Raw genomic sequence first — 21704 nt, forward strand, 5'->3', positions numbered from 1 at the left:
TGTAAAGATCCATTAAGAGAGAAAAACCTTAAACCATCATGTTTTCTCAGTTTAAATTTATGCTTTTTAAGTGTACTTTTGCATAAAAATATAAGTGGTTGTCACTGGTCAAAGATGGGCAGCTGTTAGTGATGCTAACTGCAGCAGAGTAACAAAGCTTCTACTCACAAGTGGCAGGTCGCCCTCCCAGCCCCTTCTGCTGCTGTCATGAGTCAGTTCTTTTATTTAGTAGACCTCCATTCCTAGGCTGTGAGTTAGAACTTACTTTATGTGGTGCAGGCTAAAGTAAAAAAATGGATATAAAATGCAAATAGTAAGACAAAACTCCTGGCATTCTGACTGCTGTAAATATTCACATGGGGAATAAAAGGAGAAGAAGGTGATGCAAAAAGCCACAAATTCAGATTCATTTTTCCACATATTTATTTATTTATTTATTTCTGATATGGAATTAAAAAAAAAAAAAAATCAGTGGGGAGATTAATACCAGTAAGGAAGAATGCAAGATTCAAAACAAAATAATGAGTTTGGAGGAAGATAAGCAGCTGGGAGACAGACAATACAACACAAGATCCCTAGATTTTAAGGCCAGCAGGAACCAGTAACACAGGTCATGAAGTTCTGTAAGTAAGGGAAACACATGGAGAAGAGGAAAAAAGTAAAGGCAGGTGCAGAGAGAGCTAAAGTCATTCTAAGCAGAGGATCAACACAAAACATTGCACCTTCTTGCCAGGCAAAGCAGAGCAGGTCAGGGAAGAGAATAACGGGAATGAAAGCCAGCTTGGGAAAGGTATTTACAGTACTCTAAGGCAATACTGCTGGGGTTTTCGATGGTGGAAATGCAGCTAAGGGGGAGGGATAGGGATGAATAATGTTGCCCTAGGAGTTTGGATAAATTCTTGAAACAGTTGCAGTTGGCAAGTATTTTGTCTGCAGTTGGCAAGTATTTTGTCCTGATAACACAAAGACCTTTTTCCTGGTCTTCAAACATTAACTAATATGGAGGAAAACACTCGTTAAATTAATAGAATGAGCAGCTGCCTATATGAGACTTGGGCCTTTTATGGTTATCACCAGTAGTTAGTTAACTAGTTGGGTAGGAAATGATATAGGTGATCTGACATTTGAACTGCTAAGTTACGGGCCATATCAATAAAAACATGACACAGGAAGGGAGTAAAACATTTCTAAGGACTGGGACTTTGGAACAGGATTCAAGTTAACTTCTTAACTGATTTTTGTATCTCTATGTTTTTCTGAGTTATCGATGTGGGGTTTTTTATTGGGGTGTTTGTTTTTGTTAAAAGAAAGATTTGGCTTTGTCTGTGGCAGGAGGTTTTCCACTTACACCAGTATCCCAGCATCTGTGGCCTTTTGCATTTCTGTGGTGAGAGCTCAAACATCCAGTTACATGTAACTTGGCCACAGTGGCTTATGCAATTACCAGCCTTAAGCCGAGCTGTCACAGTGGTGCCCAGCTGCAGGGTCAGCGCTACAGCAGCAGACAGATGCTCTCCGGTGCTGTGGCGCCTTCCACATTTCTCACCGAGCCGGTGCACCAGGGCCCGAGGCTCTCCGCGAGCAGAGCCAACAGCTCGGCCTGACCTTAAAACACTGGCGTTAGCCTGGAAGTGGCTGGGGAGCTGCAGTATTCCAGCGCAGCGGCAGGTTATTCACTGCTAAATAAAAATAATAAAACGTTTCCAACCAACCTTCTATAAAGCAGAGGCTTCATGCCAGGGTGCAGCTTGTCAGTTCAGAGCTGCAGCTATCGCCGCGCTTCGTGCCCAGCCGCCCCGGGACCGCAGCAGCCTCCTCCGCACGGCTGTGCGCTCCGGGGCAGCCGAGAAGAGGACAAGGAACCTGGGCCGGGGGCTCATCCCCAGCCCAGCCCCAGCCCTGTCTTACCGCCCGGTCGAGCCGGCTGTAGTGTTTGGGAAGCTCCGCGGCCGCTCCGCCCCCGAAGGGCAGCCGTGGGGCAGCCGGTGCCGCGTTTGCCGGAGGGCCGCCGTGGAGGCGGCGGGTTCCTCCCGCTGCCGGGTGCTGGCGGAGACCTCACCGTCACCTCCCACTCGTCCTCCTCCTCCTGCCCGACAGGTTTCGGGGCGGGTGGCTGCCCTTCTTTTTTCCTCCACGTCATGGAGGAAAATGCTGTGCCGCACACACATCACACGCCCCGTGCACACAAGAGCGCCCCTTCGAGCCGAGCAGGGCGCCGGCCCGGGACGGCCGCGACCCGCTCGGGTGAGTGCGCGGCCGGCGGGCACGTCCCGGGACAGAGAGGCGAGAGGTTCCGCCAAGACAAACCCGAACTTGGCGGAGCGGCGGCTGCGGAGCCAGCAGCTCGCGCCCTCCTCCCGGCGGCTTCGCTGGAGGCGCAAATTTGGGTGTTCGGCCGTGGCGGCGGAGTTTGGGAGGAGAAGGAGGAAGGGCGGCACTGTGTGACTCCGCGGCAGCGGAGCGGGGCGGCGCTCCGCGGGGAGAGGAGAGCGCCGGGCCGGGCCGGGCCGGGCCGGGCGCGGCGCTGGAGGCGGCCGGAGCAGCAGGAGGACGGTCTGTGCCACCGCTGGTGCTGCGGGAGAGCTCCGGTAAGAAGGTGCTGTTTGTCTTAAAAGTTAATGACGGGGGGGTTTTGCGTATCAGTAACAGGGTGCGGTGTCTGGAGCCGGGGCACACACCTGCCCGCAGCCCGGCTGGCAGGCAGGGTACCCAGATGTCGTAGCTTCGTATCCTCTCCAGGATCAACAGTTGCACCAACTTAGAGTAAGGTTTGGTAAGAGGAATCGGGGTTGCTGTGATATTGTGATTTTTTTTTTTTTATCTCGCAGAGAGAAAGTAGCATATTGTCATTATTGGGTGAACAGATTTACTAATGCCAGAGTAAGGCTTAGAAAAAGACTTTACGGGGGACTTGCACTGTGTCCCACCTGAGGATCTGCTCCCCTGAACATCCTCTGACTCATTCCAAATAGCCAATCTATAAACCAACCAGTTTAATTTTGCGATATGCATGATTCCTTAATAGTAGCATTTTTACATCAATACATTTCCTTACTAGTAATCTCTTTGCATTTGCTTGCTTGTGAGAGAAACAGCTGTGGGGTAGAGGTGGTAGATAAACTTGCTACTGAAGTGGAGGTGAATAACAAGAGAGGGCTGCTTGCTTCTTTCAGCCAGGGAATTACAACAGTCAAGTAATGCTGGGAGGCAAAAGATTGAAAACAAGTACAAAAACGTGGGCTTTTACACTGCTCAAATGAAATGTAGTGTGTTGCCCTCTACCCCCACACTCCCTAGTCTGTGTGTCAGAAATCTTATGTAGGTCCAAAAATGACTGGGTAAAATAACTAAAAATTTCATTAAAAACATACATTATAACCTGTCTTTGAAAACTTCTAAGCAGTAAGGAAATGGATCTGGAAAGGACATGTGGAGAATATGTTAAAGAGTATTTGTTCTTTCTCCTGTTTCCAAGCATCAGCTTTTGACTACTATGAGACAACATCTTGGGCTGGATGGGCTCCACGGATATTATGTGATTCTTCTTTCATGCACATAGTTTTTCTGAGATGGTCATAGAAAGGGAAGTGAAATGCCATTACATATGTACAGCTGTGGTTTCTGGTTTTATACATCTGATAGTGGTAGCTTTTGGCCCAGTCCCATGTGTTTTTGTGTATGCCGCCCAGAGTAAAGGCATTTAAAGATTACCAACAAGCCTGGCTAATGCATTTTGACATACATGTAGTATAAATTAGTAATTCCTAAGGATTATAACTTTCTGAAAAGCAGTAATGTTGGTAAGGAGTACATTCAAGTTTCAGTTGCTTGGGTTGGCACCACCTCTGTGTGATATTACACTGGGTATTCAGACCCCCAAGAAAGGGGTCCATACACTGAAAACTGCATGTGTACTGGGTTCTGTAGGTTTTGTGGTTCATAACCTCTGCTATACATGCTATTTTATAGCCTAATATGTGCAAATTATTCTAGTCAGTCAACAAGCTGGCTGTGACCATCCTATAAATGCCTTGCTAAGAGGCAGGAGACTGTATCTGAAATAAGTAGTCCAGGTAGGTTTAGGGGAATTAAGCTCAAAGCATTTACGTAGCAGTTACAGCTACCGAGTCATCAGGAGTCATGTGGTGACTCCAGCTTTTGAGATCTTCCAAGAAATATTGATAAAGGAACTAAGAAATGTAGCAGATGAGTCATAAAAATCTCATTTCTGCAACATAAACAGCGGGGAGCTGAATCCAGCAAGGGAGTACATTTTGCGTAATTGTCAACAAGTCAAGTCCCATCAGACGTCTCCCTGAAACACTCAAAGATGGGGGGACCTGGAACCAAGAACTTTCCAGAACTGGGGGAGAGTACAACAGATGACAGGCATGAGCTTATTTGCATGGGGATGCAGAGGGCTCTGGGAAATTACCTCACCTTCTCACTCTTATCTTAAACAAAGGTGTTCTGCCATGGCATCCCAGAGCTATTTTCCCCAAGGGCATCTCCCACAGTATTACATGCTTGCTGAACTTGGTGAGGGTTTTGATGGACTCATTATGTCACAGTGCTTTCCTGCCTCTCCCCAAGTCCTCTTTACTCTGCTGGAGAAGGAAATTAGGTTGCTTTGATGTGATCTGCTCTTTTTATGGTGTTCCTTTCTCCCTGCCTTCTTGGTGCTTAGAAATGCTATGTGAGTAAACAAAAATGTAGGCTTCTTATACAGATAATACCTTCCACAGCTTAATAGCAATAAAACCTTCGCAACCAACCTGCTAAAACGCAGAGGCTTATTAGCTCAGAACTGGAGCCATAGCCACCCCTGGAACTTGCCATACCAAGCCTTCATGGTTACTATTTTTCAGCTAACGTTTTTAACGTTTAATTTTCTTTTTTAATTTGTGCAAGAAATAATGTCATCCCTGCTACTTCTGTATGTCCAACTTCATATGCATGTGAAGCACTGATGCTGGTGGAGGCTGAGGGCAGTGGCAGGATGGAGCAGACACTAGGACTTTGTTTGCCCACCGAGCTGGCTGTACCCATATTGATCTACTGGGACAGAGCATCCTAAAGAGAAGAGACCACAGCAAAGTCCAGGAGGTAGGTCTGCAGCTCTCTTTGATGTGATCTTACTGATGTGACAAGCTGTGACTTTATGGGGGGAAGTGACTTAAAGAGGGTGATTTACAGTGGGGGTTTGCAGACAAGAGTCTGCAGGCAGCTTGGTGGTGGGGTGAAGGAAATGGAGAAATATTTTGAGCTGTTAATGGGGGCTTTCCTGCTGTGCCATGCAGTTTCTCCTGCTTTCCTGTCTATCAGGAAATTTCCTCCCTCTTTTACAGTGCTTCTCCTTGCCAATGAACACAAATTCTGTACCTTTGGGTCTAATTCTTATGTTATTCTATAGTTTAAAGGTTAACCCTCTCTCCACTGTAGTACTATTGTTTTGAACTCCCGTATGAGGTGGAATAAAAGCTGTTAAACTCTAGATTGCCACAAATTAGAAGGGACTAAACTCTGTTTGTTGACTATGTGTTTGCAAGTGGGATTTTGTTTATTTGTTTTCTTGACTCCTGCCTTTATAGTACACTATGTGCTTGGCAAGCACGGATACCCCCATGTCACAAGGTCAGAGAATTGAAATTCTCGATGTATAAGCATCTGGCTTGGGAATTTTGATGACTGACTATCTCTGGGCCTTCTTAACACTTGCTTTAAGAGGGCTGCAAATCCTCTGACTGGCATGACACAGTAGTATGGGATGTACCAAGGGATTTGCTGAGCGACTTTTCAGGTCTCCAGCAAAAGAGCTTTTGTGAAAACTTTCTGTAAAGCAGTTCAAATTAGTTGGGGTTGCAGAGGAATTGTCAAGTTCTCTCTTGTGCTGCTTGCATGACCCTGCAGAAGTTGCTTGTTTCTTTTCCTGGCCAAAGAGCTGAGACATTGACTTTCCTTACCGTGACATATCTCTGGGTGTGAACATACTGAAATTGATGCAAGATATTTCACTGAAGCTGTGGGGATTGCCGCTGGAGGCCAGAAAGGAGAATCCAGCCTTTTCCAAAGAGCACAGAGAGAGCTGGAAGTGAGTGGCAAACACAAGCAAAGCCATTTCCTGTCTGCAGAGGAAGTTCTGCTGGGCAATGCAGATCCTGTCCTTGTGCTCCGTACTGGGACAGAGTCGTGTGTGGTATCCATCACTCCCAGAGCTCTGCTGTGTTGCCCAGGTATGTGGCAAGAACCTGTCTTTCTGCTTTCAGAAGCAAAAACCACACTGCTAATCTGTAGGCATTTCTTGCTGTTTTTCATTGGGACACTGCTGTTTTAAGTCTTCACGGTCTTAAAATTGGCAGGTTTCTAGTCTAATTGCTTCTTAAAGTAATGATGTATTTTTCCATGTCTTGCAATTAGATGTTTAAGTAATTGAAGTTACTTAGCTCTTTAGTTTCCCGTCATTGAGAGAAAATATAAGTGAAAAGTAAGTAATCTAACTTACTCAGGCAGGCAAGCCAAAACAAGGGGATGAGATGTGCAGAGTGAAGATGATGCTAAGTGTCACTGTGTTGGAGGGGCACAGGCTGAGCTCCAGTGCAGAGCAAGTGGGTGGAAACTCAGACAAACTTGATAGAATCAACTGATTGAGGTTGAATGACAATAAAATGTACTCCTACAGAAATCCCATGATCCCTATCAATAGATAATTTTGCAATGGAAATAACCAGCTAGCAGCAGTAAAAAAATAGGACATTAATAAATTAACTTTTCCGGTTAGCATCATTGAATAGTTAAGTAGTGTTAAAAGTTTAATTCAGACAGATAGCTTACAAAAAATTAAAAGAAATAGCTTAGAAAAGCACCCAGTTACTTTTCCTCTTCTCTAGTTTCCCAGGAACATCATCCCCTCTTGTCTTTCCCACAGACCTATCAAGGTCCAGACTTGATTTGTATAGACCACAGGGAAAACCAGGAGGAGCTAACTAGATTTTTGCACGGGGCTGGTCATGCAAACCACCAAGTTTGCATTGCTGTGTGAGCGGGTGTGTTTTAAACAAACAGGTATTTTATCAGAGGGAGCCTTCCTGAAGTATTTTTACTTTGAGGAGAGGGAATTGTTCCCTCTTTAAGTTCCTGGTTTATGTAGTAATGGTGTTGGCTGCTAAAATACACCTGGTTTCCAAGGAAAGGTGTAGACACTGGTTTTGCTTCAGATGCCTTTGAGTGATGAGGGTGTAACAGGTTGGAGAAGGCACTTATTCTGCTACTCTGATTTTTGTTGTTGTTAATTCTGCCTACATGTAAGTAGTACTTACCCTTATTAATCCCTCTCTCCATTCTCCCATTTTGTAATTTCCCAGCCTCTATTGTGCTGCTCCTGCTCTTCTCAGCGCCCATTCCTTTTTTTTTTTTTTTTTTTTTTAAACCTGGGTGACAGCAAGGAGCTTGATTCATACTGTACATATGCAGAAGGGTTTCTTCACGCAAGAAAAATCACATGTTGGGGTAAAAGCATTCCTATTCCCCTGTGTCTGTTCTCCCTCTTTCGTCTCTTTCCACAGACTTGCACTCAAACTTGACCTTTTCACTTAACTCTTGCTCTGTGGCAAGCAGAGAAGCAGGCTGCCTCACAACGCTTCCATAGTCAGCACCATGTATTTCAGATCCACTGAGGAGAGAGCACTGCCTGCTCGCAGCCTGAAGTTTCCAAAAATCCCTATTCTAGTAGCAGTTAATGTGTCTTATCAGTCTATGCTCTGGGTAAACCACTCCCAAGCAGATATGACAAAAGTCAAGAGATAGTTCCCACCAGCTGGCACTTGCATGGCACATTTGCATGGCACCAAAAGTAATTTATGGTATCTGTAGAGAGTCACAGACCTCTTTGATCAGTATTGCTCAAGAAGAAAAGAAGTTTTTTAAATGTGATAATGCTATGCATTAGGAGAGATCCTGGCTTTTGTTTTCTGTAGCTCAGTGTAGCTGGGAGTTGAGATTGGATTTTTGCTTGCCTGCTGAGCAGGTCCTTTGGGAAGGACTGGCAGAGGGCAGAGCTGGGGGGCCAGTGGACATTGGTACGTATCTTGTTTTCCTCAGGAAAGTTGTGATGCACTGGTTATTGCAGGCAGACAGGTTACAGACTTCCTCAGGTAATCCTGCCTGCTTGCCTGCTGCTAAAACAGTTGCTTCCTACACCAAAGGAATGGGTTTCCCTCCCTGTGGTGTCAGCTCTCTTTGAGCGGAGATCCCTTCTTTTTTCCTGAACAAAACCCAACCTTCAAAGCAAGAGTTTTATCCTTCTACCTGGAGGTACATCTGATATCTTAGCTCCACCAGGCTCTGTGCTTCCTGTGATGGAGCTGGATGATTCATAATGGCCCCAACCTACAGGCAACATCCAGGGAGCTTGTGGGCATTGTAGGTTCACCTGGAAGCTTCTACTTTTAATCACTGAAGCATTTGAATTTAATGCAGCACAGTCTCTATGAAAAAAGACAATGAGGAAAGGGAATAGAATGCTGGGGAGTTGAAAAATTCTGTATTTTTTTCAAACAAGTTAGTTCAGATGTTGCTAATTCAGTGTACTCTGAATACAAAACTGGACAAACTGGGAATGCCTCTGCACTGTGTGGACAGCAGGTGAGACTTGCCATACAGAGCAAGAAGAATGTGAGAGTTGGTAATTTGTTCCTGTTCAGGGTGAAGGGAGCTGTAGACTCCTCCTCTGCAAGAATGAGGTTGGTATCACAAAGTTGCACAGACTGGGAGTCTGGGTACATTGAGGTTGTGGAAGAAGCAAAAATAATAGTGTGAGGAGCTGCTGTAATGCCCTGGGCTCTCACAGGAACCAGATCTCCATAATATTATTAGAGACTTATCAAAGTGAAAACTTGTCTTCCGAGACACAGTGTGAACCCAAAGCCTGCCCGTTTCTTTGTGCTGATGAAGGGAACCTGTCTGTTCCTCTGAGCTCTCAAATACCTCCTTAAACACTTACAGAGGGGTGTCCTTAAAGGGGGCTGAAGCTGCTGTAGCACTGGTGTATATGAGCCACTGGAGGTCAGCCAGAGCAGGATCTTGGTTCTCTGAGCTAACTCAGACTTGTGCTGGCCAGAGCACCTTCCTGGCTTTTCTCCATTGCATCTGAGTACTGCTCTGGGATGGAGGAGCTGCTGGGGTATCTCTGGCAGAGGATCAGGGTTGTTGAAATACTGCTACTCCTAGAATTCCTCACATTAGAGGTGCAACAAGGCTGTGGCATTGCAAGCAGGGTTGGCAGAGCTGGCAGTTGTGGTGCAAAAGCTGGGCTTTTTCCTGGCTTCTGTTTGTTGTGACCAGGACTTTTCCAGGGATGCTTTGTACAGCCCATCTCGCAGTTCATGTTTTGGGATGAATTGTTGATCCTTTGCAGTTCCTGGTATCTTTCCACCAGCTGCAGAGTGCATCAGATGCTTAGTTTGGGCAAGGTGTTTCTTATGTGCGTAGTAGAGCAACTAGGATGCAGAGCAGGTTGTCTGCTGGTTTTTTTCAAGGCCAAATCTAGAAGTAGTCTGGGTAGTTTCACCACATTAAATTCAACTTTCTAATATGAAGTATGACTAGATGATATGTGACAACCTCAGGCAGTCTAGTGGAAATGTTCCTACCCATGGTGCGGGAGTTGGAGTAGATGTCATTTAAAAGTCCCCTTCCAAGCCATGTTTTCCATGTTTTATAATTCTGTAAAACAACATGTGATGGCATACAGTTTCTCAGTAGGAGTGATAGTTCAAATATTATTTTACCCTGAAGGAATGGAGGCATATTTTGTAAAAAAATGTTATTCCCAATGAATTAATATATGTGCTCACAACTGGTTCTTCAATTTTGACCACCACATCTCATGATGTGCAGTTTTACCTGACTGCTGTGTTCTTCTTCCAGTTAAAAATATCAGCAGTTCCTATTTTTTTTTCCTGTGTGTTTACAGGGAGGTGGATAAGGCTTCTCTCCTCTTTCAGTATGTGTGGTCTGCTTCTGTCCAGGGCAAAGATGCTGGGCTGGTATGAGGTATCCCATGCTACCTGGGTATGCAGTTCCCCAGCAGGTCCACAAGAATTTCTTTGCATAGCACTGAGAAGATGAAAAGTTAAAAAGGTTCACTTTTCACTGATTTGGTAAATAGAGAGAAAATTCTGGTGGAAACACCTAAAACCAATTTAAGCCTTGCCTTCACTGGTTGGTATTGTTTCCACAGCATCATAGATATTCAATGTAATGGAACTATTAATAATAAAAATTAAATAATATAGGAATAATAAGCTTCAATTTTCAATAATCTTGATACACTATGTGTGATAGTGTACAGTGCCCTTAACCAGAGTATTTAGATCAGAATACAGAAAAAATTACAGACCACTCAGATGAAACAGCAGAATAGTTTTTCGGGCAGGCAGGTCATCACTCCCTCTTAGGGTTTGCTTTGGAGGCCAGAAGTCCCACTTATGCTTTTAGAAATTTTTACAGAAAAGTACTTTTTTTTGTTTTTAAAGGATACAAATAATAAAAGAAAAATGCTTCTAATCTATCCTAATTTTGATGAAAATTCCCTAATCTGTAAAAGAAGCCAAAAGGTGGATTGTTGCTGTCTGTAATACTTTGTTCTCATTCAAAACTAAATTTCTTTTATAACTCAGTTCAGTTGAAACAGAAGGTATTTCTATAGAGTTTGTAGTACATATATTGACTTGAGGCAATGGCCATGGGTTTTGGGGGTGCCAGTGAAAAGCAAAATCATTCAGTTGACCACATGGTTCAGAGAGCAGCACGTTCAGGGTTTTCCAGACAGGTTGCATCTGATGTTGGCAACACACCTTACCCTTGCCTAACATTTTTAAACTTCAGTATCACAGAGAACACACTTAGAGCCTTGCTGTCAATCAGAATAGTTGCAATTAATGCCTGAGGTTCATGACTGGAAGCTTTTAGCTGGGTCACTTCCCAGCTATCACACTCCGGAAGTCGGAGTCCTCCCACGTGAAGCCTGAGGACCTGGGGGAAGGATTTCCTCCCTTTCCTGACAACTTTGCTAATTTTCATTTTGGGATTGAGTCCTGAGCAGTGGACATGGCTTTATGAATTCAGAAACATTTGATACAGTAGTCCTTGCAGTTGAGGTCACTATCTTTGTGAGGCTCAACTGTAGTTGGTCTGGAGGGATGCTTTACCTTCATCCATCTTCTCTGAATGTGAGCAGCAGTTGTGAAGGGAGAGACAATTCCTAGACTTCAATACAATTATTTTTTGTTTCTGTATTACAGTGCTAGTGATAAGGGAAATGCAGATTTTTTCACATAATAAACTGATAATTGATCTGTTAATGAGATACAAGTGTATGTGTTTGTTTTTGGCCAACATGGAAAGGGTAAACTCTGGGCGGTTTATTAATAGGATGGTGCAGAGGCAGAAGAGGATTTCCCTGGGAGCCCAGGTTCATGAAAAGGCTGTGTAACCTGGGGAGGATCTGGGTAGAAGTCCTAACGTGGGTGAAGACCTGGGGCTCCTGCCCTCCTCATGTCTTGGGACAAACAAATGTACCTCAGGAAACTTCTCACATATAGAAAAGACAAGTAACACATTTTACAGAACAAAGCAAAGTGTCAATGACAAGCTCATAATATAAAATATTGATACAAAAGATGAAACCTTGCCTGTGATGCCATTGCATCACCTAAGGAAAAAGTTTTTCTGGGCAGGATAACCAGAGCAAGCGCCTGGTCAGAGGTACCCAAGATAGGTGTTTTGGGCAGCAGCAGGTTGATGTTCTCAGCTGCCATATTCATTCATTCTGTGCTCCTCTGGAGAGGATGGTGTGTGCAGTACGCCTCTTTGTCTGAGTAGGGCTTTGAGTCTGCATGTGGTAAAAAATAAAGTTTTTCAGATGAGTCAAAACCTGATGAAGTGCGTGATGGCCCTTCTATCCCAAGAGATTTAATCCCCCAATCTCCCACTGTTCATCAAAAAATCCCAGTTTTTGCTGAAATTGACTTTATACTGATAAATGATTTAGAAGGGATGTGATGAACAAAGGTGATGAAGGGTCTAGAAAGTAAGTCATATGAGGAGTGACAGAGGGAGCTGGAGATTTTTAGTCTGGCAAAGAGGAGGCTCAGGGGAGACCTTACATCTCACTACAACTACCTGAAAGAACCTTGTAGCAAGGTGGGGGTCAATCTCTTCTCCCAGGCCACCAGCAGCAGGATAAGAAATGGCCTCAAGCTGCACTAGAGAAGGTTTAGATTGGATATAAGGGAGAAGGTCCTTCCTTCATGGCAAGAGGAAGGACACTGGTAACTACAGTACTGTCAGTCTCACTTTAGTGCCCAGTTAAATTATGGAGAAGATTATTCTGGGAGTTATTGAAAAAACCCTGAAAGAAAACGCAGTCATTGGTCATAGCCAGCGTGGCTTCACAAGGGCAGGGTCCTGCTTGACAAACAAATTCCCTTTTATGGCAAGGTAGCTCACCTTGTTGAGGATGTGATCTTTTTGGATTTCAGTAAAGCTTCTGATGCTGTCTCTCACAGGATCCTTCTGGATACATCATGTGGTGGGTGAGCAGCTGGCTGACAGGTCAGACAAAAAGGGTTGCAGTGAATGGGGTGGCATCAGGCTGGTGACCTGTCACCAGTGGGCTTCCACAGTGCTCCATCTTAGGGCTAGTGCTCTTCAACATCTTCACTAATGACTTGGATACAGAACTCAAAGACACTAAAGTGGGAGGAGCTGTTGAAGGGAGAGAGGCCCTGCAGAGAGATCTCAACTAGTCAGAGGGCTGGGACATCACCAATCATGGGAAGTTTGACAAGAACAGGTGCTGGATTCTGCATCAGGGCAAGCCTGGATGTATGGACAGACCAGGATGCAAAAGGCTGGGAGAGCAGCCCTGTGGAAGCAGACCAGTGGGTCCTGGTCAATGGCAAGTTGAACATGGTCAGCAGCCAGGAGGGCCAGCCATGTCCTGGGGGACATCAGACACAGCATGGCCATCCAGGCAAGGGAGGGCACTGTCCTGCTCTGCTCTGCCCTGCACTGGGGCAGCCTCACCTCTAGTGCTGGGTGCCACAATGTAAGAGAGACATAAAACTATTGGAGAGGAGGAGGGGTCACAAGGATGGTAAAGGATGTGGAGGGGAAGCTGTATGAGGAGCAGCTGAGGTCACTTGGTCTGTTCAGTCCAGAGGAGACTGTGGAGAGGTCTCATAGTGACCAACAACTTCCTTGTGAGGGAAGGCAGATGGACAGGCACTGATTTCCTCTCTGTGGTGAGCAGTTGCAGGGAGTACTCTGATGTTTTGTTGGGGGAGGGTAAAGTTAAGTATAAGGAGAACGGCCTTCACCCAGAGTGTGGCTGGGCGCTGGAAGAAGCCCCCAGGGAAGGGGTCACAGCCCCAGCCTGACTGTTCAGTACTCTCATGGTCCAGAAGTGAGCAATGCCCTCAGGCACATCGTGTGACTCTTGGTGTATCATGTGATGGGCTGAGAGTTGTAGTTCTGTGGTTCTTGTGGCTCCCTTCCAGCTCAGGACATTCTAAGATTCTATGGCTTTGTTTGGTTTCATAGCAACAGGATGTTTGGCACTGGGCAGAAGCTGGCCAGGGCTGACACAGATAGAGGGGCTTGGAAGAAGTTTGGAATGTGTTGGATTTTTTCCCTTCTTTTTTCTTTGTCAAGACTCGCCTTTTTGAAGGAGAGAGTAAGAGAAGATTCACTCCTTGTTGTAGGCAATCCCTATTCAGCCAGGGGTGATAGGTGTTGTCCTTCGTAGTCAGGGAGACACACTGAGCAGAGGCATGGAGTGGGCTTCACAGAAAGGTCACACCACATAGGTCTTCTCCCTCCAAAGGAAAAAAAAAACAGGGAAAGTTACTTGTACAGGACTTTTTTTCATATGACTGAAAACCAGCCTTTGGTTAGGAGCAGTTTTTAAAAGGGATTTTTCTCCAGGAACAGATACAAAAAGGAAGTAGGTAAGGGCAAACCCAGATTAGACATTGGACTGGGATTAATTTGAAGAAGAGATGAAGGAAAGCACCTGCTTGCTGTGGGAGAATGTGGGATTTTTGGCTTCATAGGGATATGAATGTCTCACTTCATTTTGAGGATGATGAGGCACTGCAACAGGTTGCCCAGAGAAGCTGTGAATTCCCTATCCCTGGAATTATTCAAGGCCTAGTGGAAGGTTCCCTGCTCATGCCAGGGGTTTTGGAATGAGGTGATCTTTAAGGTCCCGTCCAACTCAAACTATTCAATGATTCTATGAGGTCTGTTTTTTCTTGTTTGCATACCTGTACCTGGGGACTGTTCTAAAACCTGCAGAGAGTTGCTGAGCTTTAGTTTCTACGAAATAGGTGTTGGCTTACCCTGGTCTGTATCCGGCAACTCCCAGGAGGTAACATTTCCTTCTTTTTGTTGCCCTAGAATAGAAATATTAAGGACAAAGATGCACAGGGAAAGGCAAAGTCAAGGGAGAACAGACAAATGAAAAACCTCTGCCTTGACAAGCTGCAATTTAAATGTAGCTACAGCTTGCAAGACCTGACATTACAGGGAATGCTAAAGATGCCCAAGTTAGTCTTGCAATATATTTGAATGCCCATCTCAGTACTTCATTTTGCATACATACGTGAGATGTCCAGGCATCTGAGCCACATCTGCTGGCCCCACCATTTTATTGGCTCTGGAAGCACTCTGAAACAGCTTCTATTCCAAATAAAGTACTCGGAGCTGTTCAATTTAAAAACAAAGTAGAGTTTAAGCTAAGTAGAGCGAAGTTTACTGCTGCACTTGTTATGTGATTCTGGTCTAATTTTAATTCGGGGATAGTAAATATGCTGGTTACACTCAGCCAGTAAAGCAAAGCTATGTGGAAGAGGATGTCTGTATTTAGCTCTTATTGTGCTAATACCTCAGTTGTTAATGTGCTACAGAGGAATTTCTTTAAATAATATGCTGTATAAAAAGGGGCCACATGTGTTTTTGTTGTCACATCCGAGGCTGTGTCACATGGCAGAGAGAAGGACAGATGCACTATTGCTTATTACTACTACCCCTTTTGCCTTCAGAAGGGTACATTCCTTATATGTTCATACCAGTGGATGAAAGTGCTATGTCTTTATCCACCTCTGTCTTCAGGACAAGTTAGAAGTATTTTCCAGAAGGAATCTGAAGAGGGGGAGTAGATTTTGGGCTTGTCAGATCCTGTTGACACAGGATAAGAAGGAAATTGGTTTCCCCTTGGACATCTTTATGAGCCAGCACCAGTGTTAGTGATAGAGAGAATGCAGTGTTGTTTAATTAAAGCTTTCAATTTCACACTTAAAAAAAAAAAGTAGTTTCACACTTAAAAAAAAAAAAAAAAGTAATATCTACTACTAGGCACACATTCTTTGCAGACTTACTAGACGTCCCTCTGCTGCCCCTGTTGAATGCCTTGTAGTTACTCAGCAAAATAAACAATCCTTCCTACTTACGTGGATGACAGTAATGACTTTGCCAATCCAGGGGTTGCTTTACTTCAGTCTGTGGCTCCTTAGAAGTTTTATAAAGATTTGGTGCCATTATGTAAGCCTTCATGGGGTCCCCTGGCTAGCTCTGGACCCCAGCTTTGCTGACAACAAACAAGGGTGAAGAACAAAGGCAAAAGATTTGAGGTGGTCTTCTTCTCGGGATTAATGTCCCACAGCTTTATTGTGAAACACCTCCAGGGAGTAAAGAGGCATCCCAGAAGGAAAAGAGAGGTCGAGGGTCTTGTGGCAGGGGATTTTAAACCCAGGGGGCAGGGAGCAGAAGAGAGGGGCCACTGCCAGTGGGATACAGCTGATGAGAGGGATGAGGGGATAGACTGACCTGGGGTAAGACCACCACCACAGGACCTTGGAGGAGGAGGGGTGTGCAGAACAAACCATGTGATACAAACAAACCACTCAGTGCAATATAAAAACTACTCAGTGCAAAATTCCAATCACCCAGTGCAAAATAATAACTAAATAAACTACTCAGTGCAACACAACAGTTTGGGGAAAAAACAACGGTAGTCTTGTTCTGGTACTCTTATTTGACTGGTTTATTGCCTTCACTTAACTAATTCAGGGGAATGAAATTTTAAAATTATGATTAGGAAGAAGCTGGAGATTACCAGTGGCCTTCCTAATAAGGTGGTGTTTATACTGTAGGCAGACTGGTGTGCACATATCTTTCTTAGGAGTTGGAATGGTCCCTGACGATTTCAGAGATGATTTCTTATTTAAAGTAACACTATGTCTTTTTTTTCCTTGCAGAATGAAGAGACACAAATGGTCCTACAAATGTCCCTCACAAAGGAAGATCTTGATTCTGTGTGTTACTGGGTGGCTGATTGCACTGTTGAAGCTCCTCCATGTTGAAAGACACTTTTTTCCCTCTAAAGGCATTTACTTAGTTGAGCACGTCTTGAGCACTTCTTCTTATGTTAGAAACAGATATTCATACTCTAGAAATGAGTTCCAGTATGAAATTAATTGTTCATCTATATATGAACAAGATCCTCATGAAATTGGCAAGAGTTTAGAGATAAGAAGAAAAGAAATAGTTGATTTAGCAGATGAAGATGTTGTAGCAATGACAAGTGACTGTCACGTGTATCGTTCTCTTAGGAAATATCAGCTAAAACCTGTTTCTCCAGAGGAGGAGAGTTTTCCAATTGCCTATTCTTTGGTTGTTCACAAAGATGCAGCAATGGTAGAAAGGCTCATACATTCATTGTACAGTCATCAAAATGTTTACTGCATCCATTATGATCAAAAAGCAGCAAAAAGTTTCAAATCTGCTTTGAACAATCTAGCTAAATGTTTCCCAAATATTTTCATTGCATCAAAATTGGAGACAGTGGACTACGCACATATTTCACGTCTGCAAGCAGATTTCAATTGTTTGTCTGATTTGATGGACTCTCCAGTTCCCTGGAAGTACGTTATCAATTTGTGTGGCCAAGATTTCCCTTTGAGATCAAATTTTGAGTTGGTTGCTGAACTGAAGAAACTTGATGGAGGAAACATGCTGGAAACTTCAAAGCCAAGCAGTAGCAAAAGAGAACGATTTACTTATCACTATGAACTTATGAAAGTGCCTTATGAATACATGCAGATGCCTGTAAAAACCAACATTTCCAAGAATCCACCACCTCATGATATTGAGATATTTGTAGGCAGTGCCTATTTTGTTTTAAGCCGAGAATTTATTCAATATACCCTTGAAAGCTCACTTGCAAAAGATTTTTTTGAGTGGTCAAGGGACACGTACTCTCCAGATGAACATTTCTGGGCCACTCTGGTACGTGTCCCCGGGGTCCCTGGGGAAGTTCCAAGGTCATCCCAGGATGTAACTGACTTACAAAGCAAAACTCGCTTGGTGAAATGGAATTATCTGGAAGACTATTTGTATCCTCCATGCACTGGTGCCCACCTTCGCAGTGTCTGCATCTATGGGGCTGGAGAATTAAGATGGCTTCTGAATTCTGGACACTGGTTCGCCAACAAGATTGACTCCAAAGTAGATCCTGTCCTGGTAAAATGCTTGGCAGAAAAGGTGGCAGAACAACAGAAGGAGTGGGTACATTTGTCCTCTGATGAGCACTTTCTGCACTTAAGTTCTACGAATGCCTTGGCATAGCAGTGCTGTGTTCTCTGCTGGCCGTGCTGCGTGCCCAGCGCCGGCAGTTCTGCTGCCCTGACCTGCTGCAGGATGACATGAGGAAAAGGCCCATTCTATACAACGTCCAGGGCTCAGCAGAGCCAGGTGCCTGGCTGTTTATTTATGTAAAGTAATTTCTCTCTGATTAACTGTTTTGTCGCATTAAACCTGTAATTGTCTTCAGGGTGATTCTGAGATGGTGAAGTTTGCTTTTGGAGGCTCTTGTGCTCTCTGTCCCAGTGGAGTATTTCAGAAATGTATTTTACTTCAAGTGTGTTTCTATATTTTATAAGAAACTTTAGCAATTCTGTCTGCCTGTCCTCTTTTCCTTCACTTTTGCTTTTTTTAAAGGAATAAAGGGAAGACCTCTGTATCTGCTACCTCAGGAAAACTGCAAGTGCCCATCTCACAGAAAAAAAAACAAGAGATCAGCATGAACACCAAATGAGCCATGTGACCTCACCTGAAGTTCCACATATCTCATCTGTGGGAGCTGCATAGATCTTTGCAATGTGACTATGACTGGATGATATAAGGGGAAGAAGATCCCTATATACTGCGTTGTGTGTACCATTGTTCTCTTCTCCCAGCTAACCTGGGTGTTGCTTTTCCTTCTACAAAGCATGTGATCAGGTGCTGTGCCAACACTGTTGGTTTCACAAACAGTGAAAGTTGGTTGAAACAGCTGTGCACTGTTGAGTGCACACAGTTGTGTGTTCTCCAAAGGCAGAATACGTGCGTGCCCTGAGGGCAGTCTCTGCAGCCACCTGGGGGAGGTATTTGTGCCAAAAGAGGTCTATCTTCATTTCTGTCTCTGCCTGTAGGAATATTTTTATGTGAAATTGCAGTCCTCTTGAGACAGTATCCCTACACACAGTGCTGTTTCCAGTTGGTGTTCAGCAGCGTGGTGCTTTGTTGAAGTGTTGAACACACAAAAGTTGAGCAGTGATCATAAGAATAGCCATATTACAGAAGTGAAGACCCTGCATGAAGTGTGTTTCTGTGCAAGTCCCATGGCTGTGCAGTACCATGATCCCAGGCTGACAGGAGCCTGAATGGGCCCTGGGTCAGCTGTGGAGCAAGAGTTCTCCTACAGCCCCTGCTTGCCAGGGCCCTGCCAGGCCTCCTAGGAGGGAAGTGGCTCAGGAGCCTTCTTGCAGCTGGGCTTCCTACACTCCAGCATGAGGGAGGTGTTTGCAAGGGCAGGTGTCTCTTCAGAAACTCCTGCAACTCAGAAGTACCCGTGGCATTTTTGGGGGTTTCCCTGGAGTGCTGCCCTGCCACAAGTTCTGTTTTGGTGGTCCCAGTGGATCCTCCATGCCACTGTCTTCTTTCTAGCCATCTGTCTTTTACTGAGGGACCTTTCCCCATGAGTGACTTTGGGATATCTGTATCTGGTCTTACTGATCTACAGATTGCTGTAGTAATGACTATATCTCATATCAGTGGGAAATATTTGTTCCTTATTTGAGCTGAAAGTTGCTTTTTGGTCTCAGTTTTTGTTTATAAATTTAGTCACAGTGAAGTCATTCGTGGCTCAAGACTGATTTGAGAGTCAGGATTCTCAGGCATTTTTCCGCATTTGTGACACTGATTTTCAGTAAGACCTCAGACAAGCCACCTGAGTTTTCTGTTTCAGCTGTTCCCATTGTAAAATGGGAACCATAATCTTCTATTGTCTTACTAAGCACTTTGAAACCTGTGGGTGTTGTGGGTATGATTGCACAATACCAATTATTTCGTATTAACTTATTTTGTGGATTATTTATTATCCACAAAACTATTTATGGACTCTGGCTGCACAGGTCAAGTATTTCTTAAATGTACTGTTTCTGAAATAAATGGGGGTTATTTTTAAAGTCTGTGTTGCATACTTCAGTGACATGCCCTGTCTATCCAAGGCTGTCCTGACTTGATGTAATTTATAAATACTTTGTAGAAATTAAATATTGATAGTACTTACAGATTCCTATATTAGTGCTTGCATATAAAATAGAGTCCTCATGTGGTAAAAAAGTTAATAAAAGAGTTTGTTAGGATCCCAGAGGGCTAAGCTACAGCCTTCTGTACATATAAATTGATGCTTAATGATATATTTTAAATTTTGTATTTATTTAAACTGGCTTTATGTATGTATGTACACATATACCCTTTTGGGTTTAATTGTAGTTGTTTGATCTGCCATAGATTTATAAAAATAATCCACCAGCACATTAAACTTCATTGAAGTGTGTAATTTTAATCAACATGCGACTTGTTGCTATTTTAATTGAATTGGGTTGAGTGATGCCTGTCATTTACGTAGTTTGAAAGGAGGCACCTCGTTCTTCCCAGGTGGTGGTGAAGTGGGTGCGGATGTGGTGTGGTGTGGGGCACATGAGGAAGTGGGCGGTGTACAGACATAGCTGCAACTTTATGAAGTGCTGATTTTCCAATGAATTCTAGATGCTTCTGTTGTTTTGAAAGCAACTTTAAAGGCTATTCAAGGTTGTAGAAAGGCAGTTCACCAAAAAATCAGTCATTGGATTGGTGAGGCTGGAAGATCCTCTAGTCCAGCCTCTTGCTCACAACAGGATCAACACTGAATTTGAGCTGGGTTCCTTGGGTTTTCCCAGGACTCTTGCAGATCTCTAAAGAAAGAGGAATATTTTCCATTGTTTCCAAAGAAAAGAACAGTTAAAATATGTGTCTTAACTTTTGAATAGCTTTTTGTCTGTTTTTTTGGCTTTGCATTCAGCTGTGTTGCCATACTGATGCCTGGATCACAGTTAAATGATTAGACGACAGGAGTGGGTAACATCCTCATCGTCACATGCTCTGCCACTGCTGGACACAAGGCATGGTACACAAACTTTCTGTGAGGAAAGTGGCTGAACCTAGTTTATGGCAAAACAAAAAGTTCTATTTCGGCTGAAACTTAGATTATAGGCACTTACCTGCTCTCATATGGTTTGTTGGGGGTTTTCTTGGTGGTTTTCTTTGTTTTTTGGTTTTATTTTATTTTCCTTAATGAAGCTTAGATTTCCTTTTTATTTTTTCCTCTTCATTCTTTTCCTCACTTCTGAGAGATTTCCCTTGTAACTTATTTCACAAATTGGAAATACACAGACATTTACACGTACTGGTTTCTTCTGGTTTTGTTCTGCTGAAGAAGCACTGTGCTGGCCTTCTACCACCCACCCTGCCCTGTGCTGGTCACATGGAGAATCTGGACCATGGGAAGGAGTTAGATGGTATTTTTACAGGGGAGCAAGGACAGTAAGTTTTATGAGCCTCCATTTATATGTCTTAGCAGAGAACTTGTTTAAGTGGAAATGCTTACATATAGCGTGGTTGCTGCTGCCATCTCTGATTGAGGTGAGACTTGAGTTAGTATATTTTAAAAACAAAGATGATTTAGCAAAGAAATTCTTGTTGCCTGTATCAGTATCTTGTCTTGTAAAAAACCAGGTGCTTAAAAATTTACTGGAATTTGTCTAGGGGATTACAAAAATACTCAGGGGACTGTGCTGGCTGCATCAGAGAGGGCAGAAAAAGGAGCATCTGATTTTTCTGCTCATGGCAGGTGAATGGTTTTTAATGATGCTTTCTGTGTTATATATAGTAACAAATTTTTAATATGAGCTAGTTTGAAAAACTATTGACTGACATCCTATTTGCATCTTAAGCATTTGCTTCTAATGCATGTGGGCTTAGTTATAAGACTCTTCCCTGGGCTACAATTAGAGACTTCATTGTGATTCAGATTAAACAACAACAGCTTTTTTATTGCTGAGCATCTTTTCTCTGCCTAAATTTGTGCTCTGACATGAAAAGGATGGCAAGTTTAAGCTTTACCTGGGGCAATGAGAAGATGAGAGAGTATACAGAGATGCTGCAGGTGGCATTATTACCACCATACCAGCTGTTACGCTACTATATTCATAGCCATTGTGCTATTAATGTTGTTGTGGCATAACAGCTGGAAATAAGAATAACTGCATCTTATACTGTAG

General features: G+C 43.8%; 1 protein-coding gene across 6 annotated transcripts; it reads left to right on the forward strand.

Annotated features, from left to right (window-relative positions):
* Positions 1 to 1965: 1965 nt before the first annotated feature.
* On the forward strand, positions 1966 to 19955 carry GCNT4 (glucosaminyl (N-acetyl) transferase 4). Of its 6 annotated transcripts, XM_072922062.1 has the most exons (4): positions 2453 to 2588; positions 4912 to 5106; positions 5940 to 6233; positions 16320 to 19955. In XM_072922062.1, exon 4 carries the CDS (start codon positions 16321 to 16323, stop codon positions 17686 to 17688), a length of 1368 nt encoding a protein of 455 aa, XP_072778163.1. In that variant the 5' UTR covers positions 2453 to 2588; positions 4912 to 5106; positions 5940 to 6233; position 16320; the 3' UTR covers positions 17689 to 19955. The 6 variants fall into 6 exon arrangements, with proteins under 6 accessions (XP_072778161.1, XP_072778163.1, XP_030114141.1 ...); XM_030258281.4 differs by lacking the exon at positions 5940 to 6233; XM_072922061.1 differs by lacking the exon at positions 5940 to 6233 and having other exon boundaries at positions 2543 to 2596.
* Positions 19956 to 21704: the final 1749 nt, after the last annotated feature.

The sequence above is a fragment of the Taeniopygia guttata genome, chromosome Z (genome assembly GCF_048771995.1).
Source record: "Taeniopygia guttata chromosome Z, bTaeGut7.mat, whole genome shotgun sequence".
Taxonomy (NCBI): domain Eukaryota; kingdom Metazoa; phylum Chordata; class Aves; order Passeriformes; family Estrildidae; genus Taeniopygia; species Taeniopygia guttata.

Bases quoted from the DNA above. Each gene is read 5' to 3' on its own strand.
- GCNT4 (XM_072922060.1), top strand. From the start codon at position 2,139: ATGGAGGAAAATGCTGTGCCGCACACACATCACACGCCCCGTGCACAC. The intron at 2,597-16,319 runs GTGCTGTTTGTC...TTTTCCTTGCAG, and splicing joins GGGAGAGCTCCGGTAAGAAG to AATGAAGAGACACAAATGGT.